Source organism: Mytilus edulis, chromosome 12 (assembly GCF_963676685.1).
Source record: "Mytilus edulis chromosome 12, xbMytEdul2.2, whole genome shotgun sequence".
NCBI classification, from domain to species: domain Eukaryota; kingdom Metazoa; phylum Mollusca; class Bivalvia; order Mytilida; family Mytilidae; genus Mytilus; species Mytilus edulis.
Genome location: NC_092355.1, coordinates 71,446,092 through 71,470,860, shown reverse-complemented (window position 1 = coordinate 71,470,860; position 24,769 = coordinate 71,446,092). Strand labels below are relative to the sequence as shown.

At 32.9% G+C, this 24,769-nt stretch overlaps 2 protein-coding genes across 3 annotated transcripts in view; one reads left to right on the top strand and one right to left on the bottom strand.

Moving 5' to 3' along the window:
* LOC139499281 (uncharacterized) overlaps positions 1-24,769 on the bottom strand; it is a 740,979-nt gene that overhangs the window by 272,200 nt on the left and 444,010 nt on the right. The gene's annotated exons all lie outside the window — the stretch shown is intronic.
* The window catches only part of LOC139499052 (von Willebrand factor A domain-containing protein 5A-like), a 57,644-nt gene that overhangs the window by 28,859 nt on the left and 4,016 nt on the right, over positions 1-24,769 (top strand). The window contains exons 4-15 of one of the 2 annotated variants that reach the window (XR_011658091.1): positions 5,307-5,509; positions 9,356-9,467; positions 10,502-10,603; positions 13,406-13,532; positions 13,877-14,018; positions 14,274-14,353; positions 15,312-15,426; positions 16,432-16,605; positions 18,523-18,706; positions 19,531-19,646; positions 22,191-22,407; positions 22,468-22,775. Coding sequence is in view for 1 of the 2 variants with exons in the window: in XM_071287717.1 (XP_071143818.1) it covers positions 5,307-5,509; positions 9,356-9,467; positions 10,502-10,603; positions 13,406-13,532; positions 13,877-14,018; positions 14,274-14,353; positions 15,312-15,426; positions 16,432-16,605; positions 18,523-18,706; positions 19,531-19,646; positions 22,191-22,775 (1,940 nt within the window). In the remaining variant the exon portion in view is untranslated. Of the gene's footprint in view, positions 1-5,306; positions 5,510-9,355; positions 9,468-10,501; positions 10,604-13,405; positions 13,533-13,876; positions 14,019-14,273; positions 14,354-15,311; positions 15,427-16,431; positions 16,606-18,522; positions 18,707-19,530; positions 19,647-22,190; positions 22,776-24,769 lie in introns of both variants that reach the window. The other variant, XM_071287717.1, reaches the window with a different exon arrangement.

Sequence of the window (24,769 nt, the reverse complement as noted above, 5' to 3'; positions counted from 1 at the left end):
ATTGCTAGCAATTACAAATCTAGTCTTATTTTTCTTATTCTTCTTCCACACATTTTGTCCGTCGTGTTTCTCGGAATCCTATTGACCAAAGTTGATGGAACTTTACTATAATGAGGACCCCCATGTAAATTTGTGCACCTTGGTATGGAATGGTAAAAGATGGCCGCCGTTTCCATGGAAACAGCAAAAATGCGAAAAAAATCAAAGTGTTCCAAACTGGAAGAAACTCCACAGGAATGGTAACTGACATGTGCTGATTTCCAATTTGACTTTGGAATTTTCAAAATGGCTGCCGTTACCATGGAAACAGCTAAAATATCAAAAATTCTAACTCTTTCGTTATAACACTCAGCTGGATGAAACTTTATAAAAATGTTACCTGGTACTCTAAGACGTCAAAACAATATTTTGATAATCCAAAATGGCCGCCGTTGTCATGGAAACTGGGGCCAAGTTTTGCATTGACCCTATGGAAAAATGCATAAAATCTGCATTTTCTCAGAGAGTATTGCAACAAAGTAAATGAAACTGCATTGATATATAACATGACATGTGGCAATGAGATGTCTGCTTTTAGAATTTTGGAATTATCTACTGTAACCATGGTTGCAGCACAAATGTTCAAAATTTCCAAATAAAATCAAAATGCTGCAAACTGGATGAAACTTTACAGGAATAGTGACTGACATGTGCGGAGTTGCATTTTGAAGTTGGAATTTCCAAAATGGCTGTCGTAACCATGGAAACAGCAAAATTGTCCAAAATTTCAAAATGCTCCAAACTTAATGAAATTTTACAAAAATGATGACTTGCATGTGTAGATTCACTCTTTGACATTGAAATTTTCAAAATGGCTGCCGCTCGCCTGGCAATGGGGGGACGAGGGTGCCATCCGTTATTGCTAGCAATTACAAATCTAGTTCTTATTATTTTTCTTCCACTTTTTTTGTCCAGCTTATATCTAGGAATTGGATGAACCAAATGTTATGGAACTATACCATAATGTTAATCAGCATGTGCAGATTTGCAATCGGGGTATGGCATTTTCAAGATGGCCACCGTTACCATGGAAACAGAACAAATGTGAAAAATAAAATTTTTGTTTTTGGTGAATAATTTGAGTATGCATGAACATAGAATCATCTAATTTTTATATATTATTAGTGTCAACTATATACAAGTTTTAGGGGATTTTGAGAATCTTTGGAACTTCTATATTGCCATGGAAACTAAATACATTTAGCATTAAACCCTATGGGAAAACCTTAAAGTAGCATATACTCCGTTAACAAGGAAGGTCAAACTCAATGAAACTACATGGATATGTAACATGGCATGTTTCAAAGTGGCACCTGTCTTTGGAATTTTGGAATTGGTAACCGTTACCATGGAAACAGCAAAAATTTCAAAAGTTTCAAATTGCTCCAAACTTTATGAAATTTTACAACAATGTTGATAAACATTTGTAGATACGCTCTTTGACTTTGGAATTTTCAAAATGGCTGCCGCTCACCTGGCAATAGGGGAAGGGTGCCATCCGTTATTGCTAGCAATTACAAATCTAGTTATGTCACCCGATCGACAATGTCGGGTGACATATTGCTTTTCTTATGTTTCTTTGTTATTATTATTATTCTTCCACCTTTTTTTGTCCGACAGGTTTTTTGGAGTAAAATGGAACCAATCTTAATGATAATTCACTATAAGGAGGAACACAAAATTTCGGGTTGCAGTAGGGTCTAAGACCATAAAAAATGGCTGCCGTTTCCATGGAAACGGAACAATTGTGAAAAATTCCAGTTTTTGGTTTTGTGAATAATTTAGAGATGCTTAAACTCAGAATCATCATATTTTATCACAATGTAGGTGCCAGCCATATATTGGTTTTGGATGATATTGGCAATCATTGGAACCACTATGTTGCCATGGAAACTACCCCAAAAATTTCAAAAATTTCAAAATGCTCCAAATTTTTTGAAACTTCATAGTAACGATGAGCAACTTTAGTAGATGCGTAATTTGGCGTTGGAATTTCCAAAATGTCTGCCGTTACCATGGAAACAGTGCATAAGTGTCAAAATGCTCTAAAAACCTCAGGGTTTGGTCAATAATTTTGGTATGCTTGAACTTGAAATCATCAAATTTTTACACAATATAGTTGTCCACTATATACAGCTTTTGAATGATTTTGACAATCATTGGAACTCTTCTGTTACCATGGATACAGGACCAAATATTTCAAAAATTTCAAAATGCTCCTAAATTGATCAAACTTAATATGATTGTTGACTGCCAAGTCTGGATGAGACTTTTGACTTTGGAATTTCCAAAATGGCCACGGTTGCCATGGAAACTGCAAAAATGTCAAAAATTCTCTAAATGCTTTCAACTTAATGAAACTTGATATTATTGTTAACTGGCAAGTAAAGATGAGACTTTTGACTTCGAAATTTTCAAAATGGCTGCCGTTGCCATGGAAACAGCAGAATTGTGAAATTTTTTAGAATGCTCTCAATGTACTGAAAATTTACAGAAAGATGTATTGCCATGCATATATGTGCATTCACTGTTAAACAATTTTGAAATGGCTGCCGCTTAGTGGCAATTGGGCGAAGGGTGACATCCGCTATTGCTTGCAATGGCAATTCTAGTTATTTTTATTTTTCTTCCACACATTTTGTCCGCGCGAGTTCTCGGAATTGAACCGACCAATGTTTATGGAACTCAACTATAATGAGGAACCCCATTTGAAGTTGTGCACCTTGCTATGGAATGGTAAAAGATGGCCGCCGTTTCCATGGAAACAGCACAAATGCGAAAAAAATCAAAGTGTTCCAAACTGGAAGAAACTCCACAGGAATGTTAACTGGCATCTCCTGATTTCCAGTTTGACTTTGGAATTTTCAAAATGGCTGCCGTTACCATGGAAACAGCTTAAATATCAAAAATTCTAACTCTTTCCTTATAAGATCCAGCTGGATGAAACTTTATGAAAATGTTCTCCAGTATGCCAAGATGTCAAGACAATATTTGGATAGTTCAAAATGGCCGCCGTTGTCATGGAAACTGGGGCCCAGTTTTGCATTGACCCTATGGAAAAATGCATAAAATCAGCATTTTCTCAGAGAGTAGTGCACCAAAGTCAATGAAACTGTATTGATATATAACATGACATGTGGCAATGAGATGTACGCTTTTAGAATTTTGGAATTATCTACTGTAACCATGGTTGCAGCACAAATGTTCAAAATTTTCCAAAAAAAATTAAGTGCTGCAAACTGGATGAAACTTTACAGGAATAGTGACTGACATGTACGGAGTTGCATTTTGAAGTTGGAATTTCCAAAATGGCCGCCGTAACCATGGAAACAGCAAAATTGTCCAAAATTTCAAAATGCTCTAAACTTAATGAAATTTTGCAAAAATGATAACCTGCAGGTGTAGATGCACTCTTTGACTTTGGAATTTCCAAAATGGCTGCCGCTCGCCTGGCAATCGGGGGACGAGGGTGCCATCCGTTATTGCTAGCAATTACAAATCTAGTCTTTTCCTTATTATTATTCTACACTTTTTTGTCCAGACTATTTCTCGGAATTGAATTGACCAATGATGATGGAACTTTACCATAATGTTAACCCCCATGTGCAGATGTGCAATTGAGGGTTGGCATTTCCAAGATGGCTGCCATTGCCATGGAAACATCAAAAATATTAAAACTTTCATGGAACATTCCAGAACATTAGTGTTAAATTAATTCTACGGCCATTAAATGTTATATGATGGTATAATGTTATGGGGAGCACAATATGAAGCAGCAGTATGACTTTGGAATTTTCAAATGTTGCTATGGAAACTGTTCAAAAATAGCAAAATTTTGAAAATTCTTCAAAAAAGAATGAAACGTTACAGAAATGTTAACTTGTAAATCTAGATGCGGCATTCAACTTTGGAATTTCCAAAATGGCTGCCGTTACCATGGCTGCTGTTTAGTGGCAATTGGTGGACCAGGGTGACATCCCCTATTGCTTGCAATGGCAATTCTAGTTGTATTTGTGTTTATTCTGATGTTCCATGTTGTGTCTTGTCTACTAGCTGTTTTGTGTTTTGGCAGTTTTTCATGTTTTTGTCATATTTTTGGCATTAAATGTCAGATTGTCATCAAACTATGATATGTTCTAACTTTCCTTGAAATAAGAAAGCTTATTATTTTTGTCGAGCCTGCAACTTTTGTTGCAGAAAGCTCGACATAGGGATAGTGATCCGGCGGCGGCTGCTGTGGCGGCGTTAGCTCACTTCTTAAAAGCTTTATATTTTAGAAGGTGGAAGATCTGGATTCTTCATACGTTGTATATAGATGCTTCATGTTACGTCAGTCACATGTCCAATGTCCTTGACCTCATTTTCATGGTTCAGTGACCACTTGAAAAAAAAGTTCAAATTTTTTGTAATGTTGAATTCTCTCTTATTATAAGTAATTGGATAACTATATTTGATATGTGCGTACCTTGCAAGGTCCTCATGTCTGTCAGACAGTTTTCACTTGACCTCGACCTCATTTCATGGATCAGTGAACAAGGTCAAGTTTTGGTGGTCAAGTCCATATCTCAGATACTATAAGCAATAGGGCTAGTATATTTGGTGTATGGAAGGACTGTAAGGTGTACATGTCCAACTGGCAGGTGTCATCTGACCTTGACCTCATTTTCATGGTTCAGTGGTTACAGTTAAATTTTTGTGTTTTGGTCTGTTTTTCTCATACTATATGCAATAGGACTACTATATTTGTTGTATGGAATGATTGTAAGGTGTACATGTCTAGCGGGCAGATGTCATGTGACCTTGACCTTATTTTTAGGTTCAGTGGTCAAAGTTAAGTTTTTGAGTTTTGGTCTTTTTATCTAATATTATATGCCATAGGTCAACTCTATTTGGTGTATGGAAATATTTTATGATCTTTATGTCAGTCGCGCAGGTTTTATTTGACCGTGACCTCATTTTCACGGTTCATTGCAAAGTGTTAAGTTTTTGTGTTTTGGTCTATTTTTCTTAAACTATAAGTAATGGGTCAACTATATATGTTGTATAGAAGCATTGTTAGCTGTACATGTCTGCCTGACATGGTTCATCTGACCTTGACCTCATTTTCAAGGTTCATTGGTCTTTGTTTAGTTATCTTGGTTAATGTTAAGTTTATGTGACAGTTGTAATAAAGCTTAGCTTTATACTTAGGACTATCAACATAATATCAATGATTAGTATAGAAGGCGAGACATTTCAGTGTGTGCACTCTTGTTTAATCATTTCAGATAGGGATACTGGTTTCTCAGGCTTTGGATTTTCTGCAAGTCCTTTCCAACAACAACCACATCAATTTACAGAGTCAGGAAAAGGAGGTTACTCATTCAGCCTCACTATCAGTATCCAATCACAATTCAGGATTGACAAAATAGAATCAGAAACTCCAGAAGTTACAGTATCAATAGAAGAACCAGATAAACTTAGTGCACAGGTACTTATATTATAAGCTAGTTTAAAATCCCTCTGTTGATGTTGGATAACTTGCTCTTCCAATCATGGCATGTCCAGTGTATTCTAATTAAACCATTTAATGATTTTTAGCTCACCTGGCCCAAAGGTCCAAGTGAGCTTTTCTCATCAATTTGCGTCCGTCATCTGTTGCTGTTGTTGTTAACTTTTACAAAAATGTTCTCCTCTGAAACTACTGGGCCAAATTTAACCAAACTTGGCCACAATCATCACTAGGGTATCTAGTTTAAAACCAACTGAGATGGCCACCATGGCTAAAAATAGAACAAAGGGCTCAAATGTAGATTTTGGCTTTTAACTCTGAAACCAAAGTATTTAGAGCAAATATGACATGTGTAAAATTGTTTATCAGGTCAAGATCTATCTGCTCTGAAATTTTCAGATGAATCGGACAACTGGTTGTTGTGTTGCTGCCCCTGAAATGGTAATATTAAGAAAATTTTGCTGTTTTAGGTTATTATATTGAATATTATTATAGATAGAGATAAAACTGTAACCAGCAATAATGTTCAACAAAGTAAGATCTACAAATAAGTCAACATGACCAAAATGGTCAGTTGACCCCTTAATGAGTTATTGCCCTTTATAGTCATTTTTTACAATTTTTTCGTAAATTTTTGTAATTTTTACCAAAATCTTCTCCTCTGAAACTATTGGGTCAAATTTAACCAAACTTAGCTACAATCATCATTAGGGTATCTAGTTTAAAAAAATGTGTGCGGTGACCAAGCGAACCAATCAAGATGGCCACCATGGCTAAAATTAGAACATAGGGGTCAAATGTAGATTTTGGCTTACAACTCTGAAACCAAAGCATTACTATAGAGCAAACTGACATGGGGTAAAGGAGAAGGTTCACGAAGGGTTAAAATTGGCCCTAAATTTTTTATGTTTTTTTAAACGGGCCAAAAAATTACAAATTTCACATAGAAAGACTTGTGACAATACTTCTAAGACAAAAATATTTTTATCTGGCACTTTCCTTTACTATTTATGGAGCAATGACCCCTTAAATGAGCATAATTTGTATTAAAAGGTCAATTTTGGTACTTTTTGTCCATAATTTCAATTGTTTTTGGCATAATTAACCTTGGCCTCCATCTACGATCCAAAAAGTTTTTATATTGATGAAATCTATATCAAAATTGGAATCTTTTGGTTACAACACATTTTGGATCGTAAGTGGCGGCCAATGTGTTTCAAAAGCTTTTAGGTCTGAAAAATGCACAAAATCATCATATTTTTACAAAATGTCCAAAATGGGCTTACTTTTGGCGAATATATTGTACTCTTGTGAAAAGAACTGATATATTTAGCATTTATACTTTTGAAATAGACCCATTTACGAACCAAATTGAGACCTTTTTGGTGTTTTATGATAAAGTTGATATTTTAGGCCATTTTGTGCCATTAGTGAACCTTGTCCTTTGTTAATCAAGTCAATATCTATCTGGCCTGAAATTTTCAGATGAATTGGACAACTGTTTGTAGGGTTGCTGCCCAAAAATTGGTAATTTTTAAAGAAATTTTGTCGTTGACCAAAATGGTCAGTTGACCCCTTGAGGAGTAATTGCCCATTATAGTCAATTTTTAATAATTTTCACAAATTTTGTAAATTTTTGTAAATTTTTACAACATATTTTCCTTTGTATCTAAAGGGCCAAGTTTATTATAGATAGGGAAATTTGTAAGTACCATGAATGTTCAGTAAAGTAAGATCTACAAACACATCACCATCAGCAAAACACAATTTTGTCATGAATCCATCTGTGTCCTTTGTTTAATATGCACATAGACCAAGGTGAGCGACACAGGTTCTAAAGAGCCTTTGGTTTAAGTTAATTTTACATTTTCTTCTGATGACTTTTAAATCACAATGCGTTTTGAATGACAATGTACATTTATATAATTATGAAATGTTATCTACCAGTACTACATTCTTCAGTGGAAAAACTATTATACAAGATTATTCATTTCTCGGGATGTAAATGACATTTGTTTATGTTTTATTTATTTTTCTAATTCCCACCTTCAGCTTAGTTTTGTCAAGCTTGTGATGTACCATAAAGAATATAAACAAGACATAAGGATCCAATATATTCTATCTTTTTCGACTTTAGGTTCAGTCTAAGATTGAAGATAAAGATAACTTGTTTAAAACACATGGAAACTTGCAAAACCATGACTTACAAAAAAGCATTATTGAAGTAAAAAGTTATTATTTTATTGATTATTTAGATATAATTTATCAATCATGATAAACAACATATTTTTGACTTGTTCGGTCAGTGAATGTTATTTAAAACTTCTTAACCCTTTCCTCCATTGACATTTTTTTTTTGCATACTTGATTCGTATAGTATTTTTCAATAAAATTCTAAAAATATGCTTTAAAGTATAAACAAATTGTGAAAAACAAATATTTCATCAAATAAATTCAAGTCAGATATTCTTATGAATATCCTTTTCATATTGGATACAAATTTGATAAAGTCTGAAGCAGACACTTTGTTAAGTCAAAGTATTTCAACTGAGGAAATACACAGGCGTCAAAAGGAGTCATTATGGAGAAAAGGGGGTGGCGTCAAAAGGCGTCACTATGGAGGAAAGGGTTAAATCATATATAATATATATAGCTAGTATCCTTGGTAGAGCATACATATCTTTATACTGCACTCGTTCTATTTGAGCAGTCAAAATGCGTTAACTGTATATTTCTATGTCATATACAGTCACTGACCCGATATCACCTTTCCTCATGAATATTTAAATAGAAATAGCCAAAATAATATTGAATTATTCATACAACCTCTTCAACCTGTTCTTGTTTCAAATGCATAAACCAATGCATAGAATGACTCAACATTGTTTCTTTTGCAATTAATGGAAAAACATATTTAATTTGTTAATATTTTTTGTTTGCAACCTATAAATCATGATGTTTTATGCTTATGGTTGATATTTAAGTCCATACTCAAACGATTTCGTTCACCATCGAGTGTTGGTTTCAACAGGTAAATGTAAATTTCATTGTGTTGTAAATTTCTCCACGAGCATGATGTGAGGCTTTTTTAAAGGGTAGTTCCCCCAATATATGAATCAAATAAATAACCTTAAAGCAAAAAACAACAATTGAAAATGTTGTTTTTAGATTGCAGTATAAAGACAATAATAGTGCATTGACTTGACATATCAACGATATAAGGATTCGGCCCAAAACAGGGAAATAGCTCGGCACAGCCTCGCATTTCCCCGTTTCTAAGCCTCATCCTTATATCTTTGATATGTCAAGTCAATGCACTATTATTGTCTATATCTATATCATTTCCAGTGGAATCTACATTATTCAGCATCCATTTATCCAAGTTGTAAGCAGTCTCCAAAGCCATTAATCTTGCTGCATGATAATTTTCAAATTTCATAAGAAAATTGATATTAAAGCTTAAAGAGTCAAGTCTCTGGGTGTGGGATTTTTTAGCTGCATTGAAGACCCATTGGTGGCCTTCTGCTCATGGTCGGGTTGTTGTCTCTTTGTCACTTTTCCTATTTACATTCTGAATTTAATTCATTATATTTGAAATATAGACGAGCTTTGAAAAGCTTAAAAATTGATAATTTCTTTCACAAATATTCATCTATAAATTTATGAAACAATTGCTGTACTAGAACTAGTAATTTTAAGAATCAGCCCATACACAATCTTATACTTTTACATTCAAGATTTTGATTTGAAGAGATTTTTGTTACTGTATAATATATTTTCAAGTAATAAAAAAGATAATAAAACTGATACAAATTTGTCACACAGGCTACCTATGCTACAGAAGACTGTAAACTATCCACAGACTTAACATTGTACATACAGTATGAAGATGACAGTCAGCCAACAGCTATCATAGAAAGAGGGTCAGCAGGTCAAGGTAAGATGACAGTCAACCAACAGCTATCATAAAAAGAGGGTCAGTAGGTCAAGGTAAGATGACAGCCAACCTACAGTTATCATAGAAAGAGGGTCAGCAGGTCAAGGTAAGATGACAGTCAACCAACAGCTATCATAAAAAGAGGGTCAGCAGGTCAAGGTAAGATGACAGCCAACCTACAGCTATCATAGAAAGAGGGTCAGCAGGTCAAGGTAAGAAGACAGTCAACCTACAGCTATCATAGAAAGATGGTCAGCAGGTCAAGGTAAGTCAGATGACAGTCAACCTACAGCTATCATTGAAAGAGGGTCAGCAGGTCAAGGTAAGATGACAGCCAACCTACAGCTATCATAGAAAGAGGGTCAGCAGGTCAAGATAAGATGACAGTCAACCTACATCTATCATAGAAAGAGGGTCAGGCAGTCAAGGTAAGATGACAGTCAACTTACACCTATCATATAAATAAGGTCAAGGTCAAGGTAAGATGACAGTCAACATACAGCTATCATAGAAAGAGGGTCAGCAGGTGAAGGTATTACATATACATGAAGGATCTGCAAAATATATTAGCACTTGATAAATGTTGTGCATCTTTTTTGGAATTTATCTTTATCAGAAAGATTTAAAAGCAAATGAAAGCCAGTAATATATGAATAAAGCAAAGCAATATGCTCAAAAGGGACATGTTAAAAACACATTTTAGTTGGTGACGATTGAGAGAAAATATTTTAATCTGCCTGTCACTTTAAAACCATTTATTGAATATAAACAGAGAATGGTTTTCCGAATATTTAAAAAAAAAACAAAAAAACTTTAATGTATATTTACTTTAAAATATAGTTATTTAAGATTGATTTTGAATTAAATCATCATTAATGGTAATGTACTGTGTGCCAGATAAATAATCAAATTGGTGTCATAATAACTGGAGCTATGTTTACCAGAGGGAGGATGAGTTTGATGATGTGATCTCAGAATTGTTTATAAATTACCATGAGTTATGGGTCCTTTATTTGTTTATTTTTCTTTTGCAGATGGTATAATGAAATCTGACATGTTGCTGTTGAATTTTTACCCAGAATTCCAAGAGATCACCAGTAAATGTGGGGAATTTATATTTGTCATTGACAGGTCTGGTAAGATATAACAAATACTATAACACAAAGTTTAAATATACCATTTTCAAATATACATGTTGAAACTGCAAAAAAAACTGAATAAGAAAATAAAAGCAAATTATAAATATTTGTCTCAAAAATGAAGTATATGTGTAAATAAGATGATGATTAAAATGTCTTTTCAACTTCCAATGGCAAAATATGAAAATAAATATGTCAGCCATACCTTTATGCTAGACCGACATTACTGAGGCAATAGTATATAAGACACGTCTACCTAGAAACATTGTTCTGACTCAAACTGAAGCATAAAAATGATATGTATTTGCACCAATTTTCTCTTTCCTTTAGAATTTTGGCTTCTAATTTTAAAATGTTTTACCGTGTACCTAAATTTTTCCTAGACTGATCAGCTTGAAGTCAGAATAACATGCCTCATTTTTTCCTCTATGTGATATCTATTTGATGGACAATAGAAACTTGTTGTATTAGCATTGTTGAAAGAGATATCAATTAAGTTATAAATTTTCAATTGTGTACTTTTACTTCCAGTTATGATTGTTTTAAGGCCAGGATTTTTTAATTTATTGGTTTACGGATCCAGCGACCCGATTTTGCTGATTTCCAGAATAAAAATAAAATTCACTTTTCACGCTTTTTTATTCCCGCCGACCTTAACAAATGCATTATCCCTGAAAAATAATTAAAATATTTTTTTTCCTGAAATGAAATGCATTAATCACTAACAAAATTGACAACACTTTCTGGTGTGAAAAAAAACCCTTCCAGTTTACGTTTCTAAATATAGACAAATCAATTATAACTGACCTTGAAATATGTCGTTTGCGCAAATAATTTTGCGGAACGAAACTTGTGTTTAAAACCAATTACACAATAAGTTCGTTTACCTTATTTGTCATCAGTCCGTAAGATGCATCATCTCATAGAAATAGACTTGTCCAAATGTGGACAGGGTGAAGGCATCAAATTAAAGAACTGAATATTAACAAATCATTAGGAATTTTCTTGTTTTTATAGGTAATAAAAAAAATGTCGTTCATTTGGATAAAAAACGGGAATGCAAGACAACAGATTAACCCGATATCGTTTTTCCAGTGGACGATTCTTTTAGATTTTTGACACGTGTGTTGAAACTTATTTTCGTACAACGTTTATGCATTTTTTCTTTATCAGTTTTCGTGCTTGAAGATCATTATTTACCAAGTTTTCTGGAATTGATTAAGAGCTACGCGAATCTATTTTTCTTGTTTCTGAAATGATGATTTAATTTCGTCTTTGTCCGTGCATCCCCTTTTTTTTACTGTAAATTACTAGACAATGTCATGCGTAGTTTATAACAGCTGAGCAATAATATTTCATCGAACTAAAATTTTAGAAATGATGATAAAATAGCATAACAAACATATTGCTAGAAAGGTGAAATATATATTCATTTTACATATTTTTTTGTCTTCAAAGATGATTTTTTTTCTTTTTTTTTTCCCCGACCGACCGACCCGACTTTTTCATGGGGAAAATACGTAAACCAACAAATTAAAAAACCGTGGCCTAAGGTAGAGGAAGAAAACTCTATGCTATATGTGTTGAACTTTTGTTTTGTAGGAAGTGTGGCAGGTTACAATGTTGCCTGTTTACAATTTTTGTATTGCACTTTTGTAGGTAGTGTGGCAGGTTACAATGTTGCCTGTATACAATTTTTGTATTGCACTTTTGTAGGTAGTGTGGCAGGTTACAATGTTGCCTGTATACAATTTTTGTATTGCACTTTTGTAGGTAGTATGGCAGGTTACAATGTTGCCTGTATACAATTTTTGTATTGCACTTTTGTAGGTAGTGTGGCAGGTTACAATGTTGCCTGTATACAATTTTTGTATTGCACTTTTGTAGGTAGTATGGCAGGTTACAATGTTGCCTGTATACAATTTTTGTATTGCACTTTTGTAGGTAGTATGGCAGGTTACAATGTTGCCTGTATACAATTTTTGTATTGCACTTTTGTAGGTAGTATGGCAGGTTACAATGTTGCCTGTATACAATTTTTGTATTGCACTTGTGTAGGTAGTGTGGCAGGTTACAATGTTGCCTGTATACAATTTTTGTATTGCACTTTTGTAGGAAGTGTGGCAGGTTACAATGTTGCCTATATATAATTTTAGTATTGCACTTTTGTAGGAAGTGTGGCAGGTTACAATGTTGCCTGTATATAATTTTTGTATTGCACTTTTGTAGGTAGTGTGGCAGATTACAATGTTGCCTGTATATAATTTTAGTATTGCACTTTTGTAGGAAGTGTGGCAGGTTACAATGTTGCCTGTATATAATTTTTGTATTGCACTTTTGTAGGTAGTATGGCAGGTTACAATGTTGCCTGTATACAATTTTTGTATTGCACTTGTGTAGGTAGTGTGGCAGGTTACAATGTTGCCTGTATATAATTTTTGTATTGCACTTTTGTAGGAAGTGTGGCAGGTTACAATGTTGCCTGTATATAATTTTAGTATTGCACTTTTGTAGGAAGTGTGGCAGGTTACAATGTTGCCTGTATATAATTTTTGTATTGCACTTTTGTAGGTAGTATGGCAGGTTACAATGTTGCCTGTATACAATTTTTGTATTGCACTTGTGTAGGTAGTGTGGCAGGTTACAATGTTGCCTGTATATAATTTTTGTATTGCACTTTTGTAGGAAGTGTGGCAGGTTACAATGTTGCCTGTATATAATTTTAGTATTGCACTTTTGTAGGAAGTGTGGCAGGTTACAATGTTGCCTGTATATAATTTTTGTATTGCACTTTTGTAGGTAGTATGGCAGGTTCCAACATATTAAATGCAGTTCAAACTTTGATGTTGCTGGTGAAAAGTTTACGAGTTGGTTGCTATTTTAATATTGTCAGTTTTGGCAGTTCCTACAGTACACTGTTCCAAAGGTAAATTTAGGCAATACATTGATTAAAATACTGCAATTATCCTGCCCATATGCAAATGGTAAAATATTTGAGCACCCCATATGCATCATATTCTCTATTCTTTATATTTTGGGCCTATTTTTCTCTATTCTTTATATTTTTTGCCCTTAGTTCTGAACTTTTTACTATATATTATCAATTCTGTAAGTCCTATTCTGCCCCTTGTATGTTATAATACTCCAAATTCTCTCACAAGTGAATTATGAAAATTGTGAAATTCAACAAGCCAAATTAATTTTAGTCAAGGTGTTAGGTACCACCCTTAGACTAATTTTTTGTGAAATGATTTAAATTTTATCTTTCAGGAGTGTTATATACAACAAAGAGAACATGGCAATAGCTGTCAATCACATCAGTTCAATAGAGGCTAATATGGGGGGAACTGAACTAAATAATCCATTGCTGAAAGTCTTCAATGAACCATTAGTACAAGGACATCCAAGACAGGTATTTCCACGTGGCACAAAAAGTACTCACAAAAATAAATGTGAAAATGGCAAAATTACCACTGTTCAATCAATTAAGTGAAAACAAATCTGGGTCACAATAAAAAAAACCTCAAAGAAAACACATCAAATACAAGAAGAAAATAACAGAACAACAGATATGCTGAACTGCAACAACAAAAAATGCACACATAAATGTTTTATATTGAGGATACTTATTCTAGATATTGTTAATTTTCATTTATATTTTTTCCAGTTGTTTGTTCTCACTGATGGTGCGATCAATAATGTTAATCAGACTTTAGAACTTGTGAAGAAAAACTCTAAAAAAGCGAGGTAAATACTCATTAAAAGATAATGTCTGAAGCAAAACTTTGAAAGTATATTTATTTTTATTTTCAGTATTTTATAGTAATGAACCAGATTACATACTGTAAAACGAGCTATTATAGCAGATACTTTATTTCACGTTTAGGCCTTACAAGACTATTTGGCGGCTATTTAATTTGGCTATTTTTAATTTTACTTGTTGTAGTTAAGGTGGTTCCTAACACTACAGGGAGATAACTCTGTAAAATCAGCTAAACGTTTTAATTACGTTGTGTTGTTAAGGGAATATTAAGCTTTTCAATGATCAAAATAAGTGTTTGTCAAACTGCTATATAACCATTGTAATTTTCTGATAAAATGGTTGGTTCAAACTTTTTGAAATTTTTGTCAAATAGTCGAAGTAAATACTTCCAAGTCAAAATTTTATGAAAATTAAACGAGCCAAATTAATTTTAGTGAAGGTGTTTGGTACCACCTTAAATGAGAAAAGATACATGCATTACATATTCATGACAATCTATATCCCAGTTATTTTTCTATTGCACATTTCGAAAGAAGGGAAAATAAATAAAATTAACCAAAATACACTGGTTTGCAGTATACTGAGTAAAAAGTCTTGGATTAGATATTTTGACATGATAAATATTTAATTCTTCATGCACTAACTTGGAAGGAAGCTTATCTTTAAAAACTGTATCATCTTTATTTATGAGGAAGTTTTATAAATTTAAATAGAAATAAGAAGATGTGGTATGAGTGCAAATGAGACAACACTTTATTTAAGTCACAATGAGTAAAAGGTAAACAAATATAGATAAAAAAAACTTTTTAAACAGCAATGCTCAACAATTTGTGTGAATAGTGTTAGAACTTGAAGTGTAATGATAATTCTAACTGATGTTATCAAACCTCTTCTTGAATAAGCTCTATGCTCAAGTTAAAAGTTAATTATGAATATTTGTAGAGTTTTTTCGGTAGGGATAGGACAAGGAGCATCAACAGCACTAGTGAAAGGTTTAGCTAGAGCAGGACATGGGAGGTATGAGTTTGTTCAGGGGCAAGATAGACTACAGCAAAAGGTATTACAGTATATCATTCTGACTCAAACATTATAAATATAGGGCTGTTACAAAAATAAAATGTAAAGGGGGTTGAAAGACACTTTTTATTTGACCCAACCAAAATTTGATAGCTTTTTAACTAGACATTTCCTTAAAATGTTTTAGCAAGCTTTTTTAATTAACCACCACCATCAAAGTTTAACAAAATTGCCTTCCGACCCCTAATACAATAAATTTTGGAAAAGCTCTTATAAGCTTTCCTATAATTAATTTATTGCACACAGGACTTCCGCAAAGTTTTTGATAAAGATAAACAATGGAATACTATAATAATAATAATGGACCATACAACTTATGATATACCATGTGACAACATTAAACCAATAACATGGTAACTTTTACTTATGCATAAATTATATGCAAGGATATGAAGTAACTAAGGCCAACTTGTGTGAGGGCTGTATATATAGCCAGTCAAGGTTGTTGAAAACTTCCATCATCAAGTTACTAACAGTTAACATTAGAACAACACTTCATCTTGTGTCACAATTTTAAATGAAATTGTATGATTTTGTGTACAAAGTAAGTAAAAAAAAACTTAGGAAGATGGTGATGACTGATGGCTATTAACCATCCAGTGGATTTTTTAAACATTAAAATTGAGATTGGAAATGGGGAATGTGTCAATGAGACAACAACCCGACTAAAGAGCAGACAACAGCTGAAGTCCACCAATGCGTCTTCAATGCAGCGAGAAAATCCCACACCTGGAGGTGGTCATCATCTGACCCCTAAATAAAATTGTGTACTGGTTCAGTGAAAATGGACATCACACTAAACTCCAAAACATATAAATGAACAACAATTAAAACATTCTAGACTTACAAAGGCCAGAGGCTTCTGACTTGGAAAATGCTCTGGATTTAAATATTGAATTTTTGTTGTTGACAGCTTAGTATTAGCCAATGAAATGGTTACATACTGTCAAAATTGCTATTCATCAATTTAATTTTAATTTTATAGGTAATGGGGCTAATGAAGTTTTCACTACAACCAGAGTTGACCGATTTGACATTAGGCTGGAATTTCTCACCAAATGAACATGTATCAGCTGTTACAATACCTGAGAAACTACCTACAGTGTTTGTAGGAGAAATGGTAACATTGTATGCTATTATTACGGGAGCAGAAAGACAGGTTTGTATATCGTGTTAATATTTATTTGTGTGGGGATCAATTTTTTTGTGGATCTAGGAAAAATTATATAATCGTGGATATTTGATTTTGTGGTTTTGCCGATGTCTGCATACAAGCCTTTCGAAAATTTGTCGTTCATTGAACATTAAATTTCGTGGTTCACCTATACCTATGAAATCCATGAAAAATGGTATTAAACGAATAATAATGAGTCCACATGTGCAGTAGTTAAAAAATATAAATTTCAGGTATATATATGTTTGTAAGTCCGAATACCCAAACAACGACAATGTTAATGTAGACCTTGATCTTTGAGGAGTAACCCAAAGTCCTTAATAATAGACAAGGCCTATATCTCTCAAAACTGTAAATTTTGAAAATTAATTAAACAGAAACATCAAATATCTGTTATTGATGTTCACAATTTTTTTCAAATGATAAAAAAGGAAAATTTCGAGGGTTTTTTCAACTGCTTACAAATTCCATGCTTGGAACACTGGTACAGCTAGTGGTGTGTAATTATTGTGTTATCAAAAAGAACAACTTTGGTGTAATAATCCATGACACTAAATCCCTACACACACATATGATCAATTGATGACTTGTTCCTTTAAGATCAGTAGCAAATATTTCATGAATGTTTAAGATTACACTCACATGCCAAAATCAAAGGAAAGCACCTTTATCACTGTTCTTCATCTTAAGCTTAATATCATTGTGAATCCTTCAAAATAAAGCAGAAACCTAGATCTCACTATATATAGCTATAAGATCAAATGGGCCCTTATGGGTTCAGGGAGATAACTCTTTAAATCAGTTAAGCGTTTGTAAAAGTCAAGTTCATCAATGTATTTTAAGCATTTACCTAAAACAGATTGAAAATAATCTATGTCACCTAGAAGCTTAGAATATATTTTTGAAAATGGTTGACACAAAAGTACTGATGATTTTAAGAGTTATTTCCCTTAACCTAGGTCTACCTCCTTAAATGAGCAGAATCTTTTGCTTGTTGAATACCTCTTTTATTTCCTTGTCCATGGATTTATGAGTTTTTAACAGCGGTATACTACTGTTGCCTTTATTTGAGTTAATGGTCAACCTGTAGGCAGCTAAATTCTGCAGGTTTTTGTTTATTCTAAATTTTTATGCCCCAATTATAGGCATTACGTTTTCTGGTCTGTGCGCCTGTTCGTCCGTACGTTCGTTCGTCCCTCCGTCCATTTGTCCCGCTTCAGGCTAAAGTTTTTGGTTGAGGTAGTTTTTGATGAAGTTGAAGTTTAATCAACTTGTAACTTAGTTTACATGTTCCTTATGATATGATCTCTCTGATTTTAATGCCAAATTAGAGTTTTCACCCCATTTTCACGGTCCACTGAACATAAAAAATTATAATGCAGATGGGGCATCCATGTACCTGGGACACATTCTTGTTGACATATATTCTAGGTTGTCAAATGGAAAGTTTTAAGTACACATGAAACAGGTTTAATCTCACCACATTAATATCTATACTAAGGCAGGTCATCTAGACCATATGTTGTTCATTGATTATTTTCTATGTTTGTATATTACTATTCTTGAAGGAAGTGGGTTTTGAGTGCATTAAGGTCTACATTTCTCCATCAGTCTGTATGTATGTTCAGAAATTGGTTTCCATTTCTTCCGTTAATTTGCATAACCAAATGTTACAAAACTTGTACACAATGCTTAATACCACAAAATACAGATCAAGTAAGTGAAGTTTGGATTAAGGTGGTGTCACTTTTACCTTTCTCTAATTATGCCTCTTTATAACATTATATCTTATTTCCAAGTGAGGGCATCATTATTTATCAAATATCTAATTAAGAAATGGTATACACATCTTGACTTTAAAATTGATATCATATAAAGGTACATGTATATTTGAATTTCTAGGAAATAGTTGGAGGGACAGTTAAAATAACAGGAAATTTAGGAGAATTACCATTTGAATACTTATTAGAATTTGAAGGTCAAGGTCAAGTTAATGAAACAACAGTAGCAGCACCTATACACAGACTAGCAGCAAAAGCTTTTGTTAAAGATCTTGAAATTGAAGAAATGGCAAATGATAGCATAGGTATTTAAAATAATATCAAAGTGGAAGTACAGGTACATGTATAATTAAGGAATAGCAGTACTGTAGTTGAAGAGTTGCCACTGTCAATTGGCATATTGATGGTCGCAAATGCAGTTTTACTAATGTGACAAGGGGAGACATTAAAAGGGACAATATAGAATAAAGCATTATAATTGAGACCCTATCCATAAAATAACCAAAGGAAAATGAATATCAGACAAAAAACGAAAAAAAATCATGTTAAAGGGAGACAACTGCTAAAATATTTTCCACCATGGATTAATTTTAGATAAAGTGGATTTTTTTTTAAATCCCTATTTTTATCGGCTGAAAAAATTGCATTTAAATTTGGTAACTTAAATTTGTGGCTTTTACTAGGTCAACATACAAATTAGGAGGCAATTGGTAAAATAGTTCAAATTTCATAGGTGGTATAATTGCCAATGAGACAACCCTCCACAAGAGACCAAACTAACACAGAAATTAACAACTATAGGTTACTGTACATCCTTCGACAATGAGCAAAGTCTATAACACAAAGTCAGCTATTAAAGGCCTTGAAATCACAAATGTAAAACAATTCAAATGAGAAAACTAACGGCCTAATTAATGTACAAAAAAAATGAATGAAAAATAAATTAATTTATGTAACACAGCAACAAACGACAAAGCATAAATAGTAAGTATAAAAAAGACTAGAATTAAAAGAAATCTAACTGAAGTGTCAGGAGTTCAGCGTGAATGAATTTAGGTAGATGAAAATATTTAATCAGAAACAAATTAATATTCAAATTACCGTATAGACAAATTTTATTTGCTTTCAGATAAGAAGTCTGACATAGTTTTAGTGAGTGTAGCAGCAAACATTATCAGTAAATACACATCATTTGTTGGAGTGGATAAAGATTCTAAAGTACCAGTTATTCAGCCAGTACAAATAGTAAGTAAATGATCATATATGAGGGGGGGGGGGGGGGGGGGGCAAGACCTTTTTCAGGAGGTTGGGATCAGGTGTTTTTAAACTTGGGATTTCAGGATTAACCCTTTTGGGATCCTGGATTTCTTTATAGAATTTTCGGGATGGCGGGATTTAATTTTTTTTTAAATTCGGGACCTCTCCAAAAATATATATGTACAGCAACATTAGTGTATGTAAGGTGGATTGCATTTATTTTTGTAGATTTTATGGGTAAAGTTGAACCGCAAATTCAGATATTCAACATATTTCAGTACTTATTTTCTATTTGCTTGTTTACATAAGACTTTGGTAAAACAATTAGTCAAATATCCATGACAATACAACTTTTTCTCAATGTACTAAATTTCGTACTATTGAATACAGTAAATCAGTCCAAAATATAGAATTTTAGTGATAAAATCATTTGTACTTTTAAAATTACAAGATTTTGTACACCACCTTTAGAGGTAAGGGTTACGGTGGTTTCTGTCGTCTTTTGAATACCAATTTACTGAGATTGAAGAAAAAATGTTTTTTGGGTGGAAACTTAATTTCAAGGTTTTGCAAAAAAATCATAATAAACCTTTTGGAAATTCATATTTCTTCGAATATTTTAATTGGTGGTTTGTATTTACTCTTGAAATTTCATCAATTTTTTTCTGAGGAACTTCTGACTAACAGATAAGGGTTGGGATGGGGTTTGCTGAATATAATGTACAAAAAGAGCAGAAGAATAAGGGCCAAATTTTTTTTATGAAACTCAATATAGAAATATAGGCAAAAATTCAAATGAATAGAAAATAATGGATGTTTAGATGTAAAGAGGATAAATAATGGGCAAAATAATTAAAGAATATCTAGACCGTCCAGAATAACTCAAACTGTCACATTTTGTCAGCTACTTAACAGTGATGTTTTTGATTAGCTGGTGTAATGAATACTTTCTTTCAAAAATTCAGTCCATACACAATAAGGATGCAGAAATGCTAGTTGTAAATTTAAAAAAGACCGGCTTAAATTTTGTTTTTGACATAAGACTGCTCAAAGGCGTAATAATGACTCCCAAAATCTTATGTTACAAAGGATCATGAAATTTTGTTTGCAAATTGTGTGTCTCTCCCTCTCTCTTTAAGTTTTGATTTATGGCAGCTTAGTATATTCGTGTAATATTTATTTATGGAACAAACTCAAATAGGACTAACTCAAAGAACATGCAAAGATATGATTTCAAGATAAATTGTATTTCACACTAATTGAGGTAGTTCGGGTGTCTTTTTTCTGAGCATGATCCTTCAAGTATGTATATATAGGCATGTTGCAAAAATACTTTTATGGTTTAAAAATGTATTAGGAAGTCCAATAAAACAACAGGAACATCTAAAACTTGTACTTTACGGATTAAAAAAAAACTTGTTACTTGTATTTTAAAAATTAAAAAAAAAAAACATTTTGATATCAAGGGAGATAATTGTATTGAAATTGATTGGACAATTTAAAAAAAAATCATGAAAATAAGGCCTGTGAGCAGACCCCCTATTTTCATTTAATATTGCAGAAGTATTTATGAAAAGCAATTTTCCAATAAAATTGAAACCAATTCTATTGTTAAATGTTCCTCATTAAGGAAAAATTCCCCTAACATAACCTGTATAAAATCAATTTCGAAAAAGGGGAAAACCAGGTTCATGACCTCTATTTTTTTTTTAATTGAAATTTTAAAGTACATCAACTTAGAAGTTTTTTTTATTTTTTATAAAAGTCTAGTAGACAACAGCCGAAGGCCACCAATGGGTCTTCTATATATCAATTCCTATTTGTTATGTGGACTTTAATTTATATTCCAACTATATCTATGAAAATGAGCGACATATGATAATTCTCCGTAGATGGGGCATTAAGGTTTACCCTTGTCTGTCTGTACATCTGTCCATACATACGTACGTCCCAAGGCTGGTTTCAGTTCTCTACCTTTAGTAAGCCTCAATTAAATGTTATTACACGTATAATGATAATTACCTCAAAACACAGATCAAGTTTGAATTTTAGTGGAATTACTATAACCTTTCTTGACTTATGCCCCTTTGTAAACATAAAAATGCTGATTTTTTCATTCAGTACTCTTACTTTAGTTTTCCTCAACCAAATGACACAGAAACTTTTAACATCTAAAGGTTAATTTCAACAATGAGCAAAGCCCATACTGCATAGTCAGCCATAAAAGACCCTGAAATGACAATGTAAAACAATTCAAACCAGAAAACTAACAGCATAATTTATGTAATAAAAATGAGCGAAAAAACAAATATGTAACACATCTGTTCCCAACAAACAACAACCACTGAATTACAGGTTTCTGACTTGGGACAGGCACATACACACATAATGTGGTGGGGTTACACATGTTAGTGGGATACCAACCCTCCTCCTAACCTGGGATAGTGATATAACATTACAACATAAGAACGAACTATAAATACTGCTTTGAATGTTTATTGCTTCTTATTAATATAATATTTTTAAAATTAGGAACCACCAGTTCAAGGTTTTTCTTTTGGGGCAAGTTCAGGAGCAGCTTATTTTGGATCTGCTAATTTCAACTCTCAACAAGGAGGACTATTTGGAAGTTCTCAGCCTACTTTTGGAGCAGCACCAGCTTCTACAGGAGGTCTATTTGGAACTGCTGGAGGAGGTTCAATTGGAAGTAATCAATTAATTTATGGAGGTGCACCTCCACTTGGAGGAGGTTCATTTGGGAGTGCTCAATCAAGTTTTGGAGGTTTTGGAGGTGCACCCTCTGCTGAAGGAGGTTTATTTGGAAGTGCTCATCATAGAAGTGCTGTACCAACTTTTGGAGGTTCAGCAAATAACAATTTATTTGGAAACAGCCAACCCCAAGGATTCAGTTTTGGAGGACAACAGAACTATTATACTAAATCAGCACCTCTTCCTAGAAGTGCCACACCCCAACAATTCAGTATTAAAGAACAGCAACAGAACATGAATATGATGTATGGGAGTAGCCAAGGCAGTTCTTTGTTTGGTTGTAAACAGACATCTGCAGGGTTTGGAGGAGGTGCACCATCAAGTGGATTGTTTGGAAGTAGTTCTTCAGTAAGTCAAGATAAACAAGAATGTGTCCATAGTACATGAATGCCCCATCAGTACTATTATTTCTATGTTCAGGGGACCGTGAAAATGGGGTATAAACTCTAATTTGGCATTAAAATTAGAAAGATCATATCATAAGGAATATGTTTACTAAGTTTCAAGTTGATTTGACTTCATTTGCATCAAAAACTGTCTCAACAAAAATCTTTAACCTGAAATGGGACAGATGACCAAACTAACAGACGAACATAATGTTCATAAATGGTGCATAAAACACATTTATGATGAGAGATCAATACTGTTTAGTACCCTAACAATGAAGTCGAAGGGGACTTAAGGTTTGACCTCTGTCTATCTGTCTGTCCAGAAAATCAGTTTTCCACACTTTTTATACAACCGCAAAAATAGAATATTTTTTGGTTGTATATTGGTATTATGTTGTCGTCGTCGTCAGCGTCTCTGTCATCAACGTTGTCCAAGACAGATAGTTTCCAGATAATAACTTTAGTATAAGTTAGTAGAAATCAATAAAATTTTATCATAAGGTTTATAACCACTAAAAGAAGGTTGGGATTGATTTTGGCGGTTTTGGTCCCAACAGTTTTGGAACAAGGGTCCCTGTAAAGGGGTCAAAATAAGTATTTTTCTAGTTTCGAGACAATAACTTGTGTGTAAGTGTATGGATCTTTCTGAAATTGTACCACAAGGTTTCATATAAAAAAAAAGGAAGGTCTGGGATCAATTTTGGGGGTTATGGCTCAAACTGTGTAGGAATAAGGGGCCAAAAACAATACTTTTCTATTACTTTGTATAAATTGCTTATTTCTTGACCAATTTCAATGGGGTTTTATTCTTGAATTCTTGGGGTTCTTAAATCTGCTGAATCAAACCGTGTATTAAGTTTTTGGAATTTGGTCCCTGTTTTAAAATTTGTCCACATGAGATCCAAAGGGTCCAAAATAAAGCTTCGTTTGATTTTATCAAAAATTGAATTGATATGCTGAATCTAAACATGTATATGTATTTAGATTTTTGATTATGGGCCCAGTTTTTAAGTTGGTCCAAATTGGGGTCCAATTTTACTTTGTTTGATTTCAACAAAAATTGAATGTATGCGGTTCTTTGGTATGTTAAATCTAATCCTGTATTTAGAGTTGATTTTTTTACCCTGTTATCAAATTGGTCCACATTGATCAGTCAGGGGCATTACTTGAATAAGTAACAATTAAAATTACCTATACAAGTTATGTTGAAAACGAGGCTATTTTAAACATTACTTATCTAAGTAACTTTTCTGAATATTATTTTTATAGGTGTCCAATTATACAGATTTTACTAGCTTTAACAAATTTTTACAGTCATCTGGTTATTTTTCCCATGAAATATAAAATCTAATCTTTCTGTAACACTTATTAACTTTCTGACACACTTATCTTTCATACTGACGCTTCTGGGTCAAAGATTGGTCTCAGTGGACTATTAAATTATCATTTTCTTCCAAAATCGTAAAGGTAGACTGATATAAATAGATAAATACTTGTGAATTAATTAAGACTTGAAGTTATTTATAACTTGTAACCAACATCAATTACATATGTTCCTTCAATAAGTGTTATTATTATTTTTTGTTTAAATGTATAAAATAACTTATTCAAGTAATATTTTTGTCATTATTTTTAAAGTAATCCTTTATCTCTATACTCCTCTCAAATCTAATAAATTCTTTACTTTAAGATATAAAATGATGTAAAAATTCATGAAAACTACATTTAGTCTATGCTTCTATTGAAATTTAAAATAACTCTATTAAGTAATTTTATTATTCTTAAAAACAAAAATTACTTATATAAGTAACTTAAAATATAACTTGTTTAAGTAACGCCCCTGACTGTTGATGTCAAAAGGGTCCAAAATTGAACTTTGTTTGATTTCATTCATCAAAAATTGAATTCTTTGATTCTTTAATATACTGAAACAATCCATGGCCACATATTTAG